The 8,509-nt window shown below is 38.3% G+C and overlaps 1 protein-coding gene across 1 annotated transcript; it reads left to right on the forward strand.

Annotated features, from left to right (window-relative positions):
- The first annotated feature begins 5,351 nt into the window (after window positions 1-5,351).
- lsm6 (LSM6 homolog, U6 small nuclear RNA and mRNA degradation associated) lies at window positions 5,352-7,799 on the forward strand. Its single transcript, XM_033969331.2, has 4 exons — window positions 5,352-5,456; window positions 5,815-5,913; window positions 5,984-6,097; window positions 7,316-7,799. Exons 2-4 carry the CDS (start codon window positions 5,820-5,822, stop codon window positions 7,348-7,350), a joined length of 243 nt encoding a protein of 80 aa, XP_033825222.1. The 5' UTR covers window positions 5,352-5,456; window positions 5,815-5,819; the 3' UTR covers window positions 7,351-7,799.
- Window positions 7,800-8,509: the final 710 nt, after the last annotated feature.

The following is an 8,509-nucleotide window of genomic DNA, read 5'->3' on the forward strand; positions in this document are numbered from 1 at the left end:
ACTAAGGGCAGGGCACACAGTAAATACAATGACTATTAGATTCCATAGTGCCTGTATTGACATTCATTTTAAATGGTGCCAATCTGGTCATTTTCTATATACTTAACTGTTACATGTAAAAATGCTTTGCCTATGCTTCGCACATTGTAACTCATATGTTGCCAGAACCCGCCTGTATAGGATCTGAAAGCCTCTCCTCAGATTGAGATATTAAAGCCTGTTGGAAGATAAAGTGACAGCGAGGGTGTCCAACAGAAGACAGACAGCAGAGCCCTCAGCATAAGCTCCGCTGAGCCCTTCTCTGCCGAGTATCTCAGGAGACCTCTGTGTTGGCTGGCTGCGTCTGGACTGTACAGCAGCGGCAGGGCCTGTCTCCTCGTCCCCCTGTCTGTCTGTCTCTGTCCTCTGGGAGCGAACATGGCTCCAGGGCTGAGATGGTCCCAGGACTAACCCCAGGGGGACATAAGCCAGGCAGAATTGCTTCTCTGAACCTCTCTTTTCAGGCTTTTTGCGAGCACCGGAGCTTGGTAACTGTGGGGAGACGGAACAAGAGCATGGCTTTCATCTTCTGCTGTGAGGAGCTCAGTGGATTTCCTCCAAATTACAGGGAGTGATTACATCCCACCTTGTCCCCCGCGCACCCACCAACCCCTCCTTTGCTTCAGAACAGGCCCTGGGGCCAGCCAGAACTGTCAACTGTCAGAGCCCAGAGACCAGTCATTAAGTGGAGGCTGACTGATGTGTCATTGGCATGGAATAATGAGGAGCCAGCCCAAAAGCACAGTGACATACTTGGACCACCAGTGCTTTACATATGTAACTGTGTGACTACTGCTCTTTTGAAGTGAAAAGGACTAAATTGAATTGTGGCATTGCAGAACTGGGCATTTTGTGTCCCAAAGGATGCATCTGGGCCTTGACATGTTTTAATCCAGCCTCCAGCACATTTTTGATAATAGTTATTATGGCGTCGTCATAGATTACAGTGGTCTATTGTACAGAAATTGGCCTATGAGCATTTGTTACACCAATAATTGCATCAGTCTGGCCTTCTGTCTATATCTTTGATTGAAAAGATAATTTAGTGAAACTTTAGTGTCCATGGCACAATGTTTACAGAGGATTATGGGCTCAATTACCTGCTCCTGATGAGCACATGACTGCTATAGTCGCCAGGATTTCAGACACGTTTGACATATGACAAAAGTCCAAGCACTGCTGGTCACATACTGTTCTTCCAACAGCTTCAAACAACAACCAGTTGAGCATCAGACCAATCATCCAATGCTTCCCTGAGCCTGATGGAAGCTGCCATTTGCCCACCCCCTCGGAGCTATTACCTGTGTTCAGCTGGGGATTACACTGGCACCAGGAACATGGATGCACTGTCTACCAATCTGTTTTTATATTTGAAAACTCCCTCAAGCTTTTCCATTATCTTCTCCATATCGAGCTTGGCCTGCAGAGAAAACCTGGCTTCACAGAGGTCAATGCAGTCCAGACTCTCTCCCGGGGCTGACCCCCTCCTCCTCCCCTCCCCACCTGAGTGTATCGCCTGGGCACAGATGGGAGGGGGTCTCTGTAAGCCTGCCTGTGTGCGCTGGTCCGGTCCCCCATTTCCCTCCTACAATAGCATGGAACGTCACTATAATCTTTCTATTTGGCCGGCCCGCCCCTCAGGGTTAAAAGGTCTGGAGATGGAGACAGGATTTGTCTGCCAATTGACAGCAGTGCCGTTGTGATGTCGGCCCGAGCATTTTTATATTGAATGGTTATGGCCTTTAGGGAGTAAAGACATGTACGCTGTATGGACTTTGAAATTGGCTGGCTTTTATGTTTTATTATGTTATACTTTATTTAAATTATAACATCTTGAGTTAGTATGATATGCTAAGAAATATGCCATATGCAAATGTATATGAAGTGTCCTATAGATCAGGGGTTTGGGAAAACTTTCAGCTTGTCTCCATGGAGATGTTATTGCATTGACAGGAATATTCCAGTGCATGGAACATTCATTATATTACAATGTAACCTGTAATATAATAAATGCAAGGTTACTTTAGTCCTACACTGTGGAACATTTCAGACAATTAATAACATTGCCATGGAGAGAAGCAGGTGGCAGACCTTCTGCAGAAAGGTTGCACTGTGCAACTTTAAAACTGATTATACAGACCATAGAGCACAATGTTTAAAAGAGGCTTCAATCTAACAATGCAAGATGGAAAAATACTTAGAAATGCAGTTATTTGCTAAGTACTATTTCCTCAAATTGTAAAAAGTTTTGAATTGCTCAGTATAGAAGTGTTTCAGATGTAACTAAAAGCCTGATAGTATTTATGGACAATCCTTTCACAATCATTTACACCTACTCTCTAATGTAAAAGAATGCACAGGCAGCAGAATGCGCTGACATACGATCTGTAGTAGAATGCTTACCATTAACCCATTTCAGCAACTACGCAATAACACTGAATGAAAACATGTAGATTCTTCCACATTTGTGACTGTACAAATGCAGTTTAAAAACACACATTTCATTTGTGTCACTGTGTTGGTAAAGTAAACAATTGTCTCTATGATTCTAAAGTACTCCTTGTTCACATCTCAATGTTTTGAGTTTTTTCCATGCGATTGGTTGATTATGACCTATTTGAAATCATCAGAACAGATATAATAATAAATGCTGTGCCCATTTTTGTCCTCACAAAGGCACTTAGCGTTCATTCACGAAATCGTAATGTCAACTTTTACTCCGGCCACAAACTTTACGGCCCGGAAAACGCATCACATCATAGCATTACCAGCTTTATCGTGTTCGTGGCAATAACATTTTGGAAAACCAGATCCGTGTATAAAACTGTATAATGAATCTGCTACATTGCAAATAGCATAAAAGTGACTTTCAATTGCATCATGATAACAAAGCGGCGCATAAGTGGGAGTGAGCAGAGGTCATTCTTTCAAGGCCATGTAGATAAACTGTTGTTTTCTTCATTCCAAAAAAATTTCTTCAACAGCGCAGGGACCAGGGGACGTGGCGGGAGGAAAAGAGAAAATCTTCATTGAATATTCATTAACTGGTGCCTAGGTGTATACATGGCTCTTAACCACTCTTGTTTATGACTTAAGGACTTGTAGTACTGACCTTAGTTTAACACGGCAGCAGATACCAAATTAACCTCTAGCCTCCACAGGGCTAGCCATGCCCTGCTAACAAGCAACCTGTCTAGACACACAAGAAGAAGTACTTTATGATTCCAACCTCTTGCACGCCAGCACACGCTCGCTCGCTCCTCTCCAGCGATCTGTCCGCGTTAGCATGTACCGGCACATCTCACCCTCCTCTGTCTCTCTCAGCCCAATTTTATTCCCCGACAATATTTTTCATGTACCCCTGCACCTGTGTGGTGTGGGTCACGCTCTGAGCATTCACAGTTGTATCAGATGGTTCACTTTGGCGTATCCTTCAAAATACTGACTGCCCTTGATATAAGAGAATAGAGGAAACTTCAGGACAGCCAAAATGTTTATGATCAGGTGTAGGATACTAGACCTCCCCATTATCTAAGAAACTGTCCACCATTTTGAAAAAAGGTGCTCAGTACATCCAGCCTCCATTAACTCCTCAGACAAACTCCTAAAGACGTAGGCTTGATGAATTGAAGTGTCTTGCCCAAGGACATTATGACAATAATAACAGGTTAGAAGATAAATGTGCTAAACAATTGCTGGCCCAGTTTTAGGAATGAAATCAAATATAAGAAGTTTTTTATGATCTAATGATTTTTATTTTAACATGTGTTTCATTATGTAGAACATCACTCATTTCTACTAATAAAACAATGAGTAATGAGTGAAAAATGAATTATCCCTCTCCAGACATTTACACAGACTCGTCACATATTTGGTCAGTCATTTTATTTGACTATTGTTTTGGCTATTCAAAATGTGTCCAGTTGGGCTGCATGTTAATAATGACTTGAAATGTTGACTACTAAACAATTATTAATGTGTGATTAATCAACTAGTCAGTCAATTGTTTCTCTTGCACTGAATTTACCAACTTATTTAGAAATGAATCATATTTTTATATTTTCTGACAAAATCATATATTTGTGATAAAATATGTACATGTACACATGCCATGTGTAGAGTCTGCATTGCACAGTCCAAATCTCGATTAAGTATTCTAATAGTCGATTAGTCCTGATTATTCTGATCAATTATTGCTGCGCTTTAGTGTTGAGTAAACTTGTATTTAAATAAGAAAATATTTTGCATTAAAGTGAAAGCAATGCACTGAATGTAAATGAAACAGCAACTACAGCCTGATAAATAAAAAAATAAAAAATAAAAAAATCATAATTTATCAAATATTTTCAAGTAACCCTTGGTTTATGTGCAAATGCAAGAATTAATTTACGTAAATACATTTTAATATGAAAACAAGTGCTTAATAATTTAACACTATGACATGGCCTGTTCTACGGTCCATCTTTAAAATCATCTGTTAAGGGGCAAATCATGGGGCACATTTGTAAATCATGGAATGTTTGATGTTTTTTGCTAGTTGGGAGTAAATAAGTTATATTAATTCAAAAAGTATATGCATAGTTCTGAATAAAGAGAAAATGAAATTCTTAGTCTGAAAAGGATTTCTCTTCTTTTGTTCTGCGGGTGCCAGATCTAACCACAGTCACATCTGGAGAGCAGCTCTGCCCTCTGCCCAGTATCATCCAAGTCCACATCAAGGCTTGCATTGTTGTTGGAGAAAAAGAAGAACCCTTATTTCTCCTCCAATCATACAAACATTTTCAGAACTTATTTGCAAATATAGGCTTACTTTGTGCAGATTTCTGACAAAAGGACGAGACTAAACAGACAAAACATCCTGACACTTGTTTGTGAAAGCGAAACTGAATGGAAGTTTACATGTGGGCTGTATTGTATATTATCATTCAGATAAAAACAAATACTGAAATATAATACATGACTACTTATGAGTCGTGTGTTATTTAAAATAGGCCTGATTTAAATTTACCCTACCAATGAATAATTCATGTAATTCATTAATTGTATATTATGTATTATAATATTCTTTTTTATTTTTATGATTTTTACATTTTCACTCTTACTAATTTATTTTGTGCTATTTACAACTAACGGGCACAATCCCAATTAGCCTTAACACAAATTAGCGAATAAAATAACATGAATTTGGTTGGTTTTAAAGTACAACTACTATAAAACAGCAATAAATACAAACCAATATAAATGACAAAAAAATATGTACCATAAATGTCTAGTGGACTTTGTCTTTTCTATTTTGACCCGCGTCAGTTGCCGTACACAAAGCACGTCTCTGATTGGTCAGTCCGAGTTCCATGCAGAATACTGCCGCTGAAAGAACGTCCTGCAACATCCAAACATAAAACGAAGCCCACATTAAGGTATGCTTTGATTTCTTAAACCTAGACTTTAATTCAGTAAGGCAAATAAAGGTTTTGAATCCCACATCATGCATTGTTCCGTCTCAGTGAAAGGGTAGCAGACAGTTAGCCTCGTAGCACGTTAGCCTCATAGCCTTCAGCTAACTATCTGTACACAATCTGCCTTATTATTCTCCCATAACACTGAGTATTATTTGACTTATTGACACAAAATGCGCGCCTCGTACTTGATATCACACTTGGTTTTAATTGTTAAGAAGATGACTGTCTAAAGAGTTACTGTTGGCCTCACTGAAGCTATGTTAGCATGTGCATCTATCCTGCGCTGTCTGCAATAACAGTTTGTTTGTAATCACAGTCGATATGAGTCTGAGAAAGCAAACGCCGAGTGACTTTTTGAAGCAGATCATCGGCAGACCCGTAGTAGTCAAACTGAACTCTGGAGTCGATTATAGAGGTAAAGTAACATATTTCTATCAAGGCTGAATGTAAGTACCTATGAATGATGTTCCCCTCCGTGTGGACAGGTGTGCTGGCGTGTCTAGACGGCTACATGAACATCGCCATAGAGCAGACCGAGGAGTATGTGAACGGTCAGCTCAAGAATAAATATGGAGATGCTTTTCTGAGAGGAAACAATGGTGAGTAATCGATTTATTCTAGACATTATAATTCAGTTCAAGCTTCCCGGAATAAAATAAAAGGTTACATTATACTAAAATGCACTTTGTTTGAAACCGTTTTTTAAAATCAACTCATTACGCATTAATAAAGTATGTGTTTTGATGGTCTGTTACTCATATTTAATTAGAATGTACTTGTCATTTCAGTATTCACCACACATACGCACTGAGTACAACTTCTGTATTAAGAGAAGTCATAGGGCTGGTGACATTTGTGAACCAGTGGGCTCTTTTGAACAGTTCCTTAATGTGAACGGTTGGAACTGGCTCAAATAAAAAATAAAAAAAAAGAATCTTTTTCTTTTTAATTTGTATGCATTTTTAGACTGATTAATGCTGAACCTACACAAGAATCAGCGGAGAATGAGTCAGAGCTTTTTATACTAAAATACATATTTGTCATCGTAATAACCCTTAACAGTTTTTAAAATTATAAATATTGTACTGCAGTGTTTTATTTACATTAGGCTATGTAAACACACTCCCACTCTCAGTTTGAACCATTTTAAGCAAATCTGAGCTATGGTCACTCTTCTGTGATTAGTTTGTTGTTAAAATGACTTCTTACATTGGCCTCTGTCATATAAATACATGTCAAAGGGCCAGTCTTTTGAATGGATCCAAAAAAATTTAGATCCAAAGTCTCATCCCTTCACTACAATGTTGTTGCAGTACTAGTGTTGTAGTGTTGTTGTTGTTATGTGAAAACTCAAGTAGTTGAGCCATTTTGAAGCTTGTCATCTTTCTTCTACTGGCACATGAAAATCAATGCTACATTGAAGAAAGGAAAAAGACAGACTTAATTGATCCTCCTCTGACCTTTGACCTGTCAACACTCCGTAATTGTCTATTCACATCAGCCATGTATTATATCCATGGCCCTCTTCAGCTCTGTGACTCATGCTGGCAGGTGGAGTGCTGAGTGTGATAAAAGCTCTATCCATATACTTCTATTTCAGGCCAAAATGAGCAGCTTGCTAAAAGTAGACGGGAGGCAAAATGTGATTTGAAAATGACAGTTTTTACTGACAGTAATTGCACTCGGCCCAGAGACTGTACACCTTCTCATCACAATGTCACATGTACAGTATGGGAGGGACAGCAATGTAGACTTGGACTGAATGTGCTTCTGTATCTGAGTGGAGATTTGATGTGTCTACTTTTTCTCTTTTACAGTTCTCTACATCAGCACCCAGAAGAGGAAAGTTTAACAGTGGCCATTTTATGTTTTAGTTTTTACTTTTTCTTTCTTTGTGAATTTCATAAGAGAGTTTGGTTCTGTAAAAACATAGTGGTGAATAATGTTTAGTTTTGTTATGTGTCTACATTTGGAAATACATCTCGTTTTTTACTCAGGCCAATATATTTCCTGATTTTCATTGTTCATCAAAAAATCCAAAGTAATTGGGCTTACAATTCAAATGCTGTTTTTTTTTTTTTTACTTGATCCAAAATGAAAAAAGATGTTCCTGACGCCCTTTGTTAAACAGAATTACTGAAGTGTGGAAATGGAAGTTTAATTGTTCTTCTTAATTAAAGATATGTTTATGTACATTTTGTGGTCCAGTGTTTTACATTAGATCATATATTTGTCTTGTCAGCTTTGAACCAATTGCCACTTGCATTTGAAATAACCTTTTGTTGATGTTGATACAACTGCCAAAAGAACATAAGAATAAACTAAAATGTACATAAAATTCTTCCACTATTTATTCTATTGTTAGCAGAAATGTTATTGTCACTTCTAGCGCTCTATTCATTGCGATTGCTACAGTTTAGATTCACACTTAGCAATTATCTGTAAGTGCTCCATCAACATTGCTAGGTATACTTCTAATAAAAAATAAATGAATGCTAATACTGAAATAGTTCTGGATCTTTAAACTCATTTGAATGGTTTAATGAGACTAACCCTGAAGTGAATGAGTTGAATTCTATGTGAGAACACAACTTCAAATTGTACATGGTTGTATGTCCTTTTGTTGCATGAGGATCCTTCCAAGTACCTTAGCCTTAGAAAGCATACTCATCCTGTTTCTTTTTTCACAAAGGAGCAAATACCAAACCTCCTCAATGCTCTGCAGACCTTCTAACACCTCCATGTGTGGCATGTTGATGCATAGTTATATTAGTCCTGAAGTAATAATCCTTCATTTTGGTGCAGTTCCTTCATTTTAAGTCATCCTATCACTCCTCATGTCACACACATGAAGGTGCAGGGTCCCTGTGTTGATTCATGCACCCAAGAACCTCCGAGTGAATGTCATACTTTGATTTTATATTTATGGTGATTAGTGTTTTCAAAGACCACACAGAACATGTCATTTGTTCCTTTGTTTAAAAATAAGAATTATTGTGATTTTTAACTGT

This window comes from Periophthalmus magnuspinnatus, chromosome 1 (genome assembly GCF_009829125.3).
Source record: "Periophthalmus magnuspinnatus isolate fPerMag1 chromosome 1, fPerMag1.2.pri, whole genome shotgun sequence".
Lineage (NCBI taxonomy): Eukaryota > Metazoa > Chordata > Actinopteri > Gobiiformes > Gobiidae > Periophthalmus > Periophthalmus magnuspinnatus.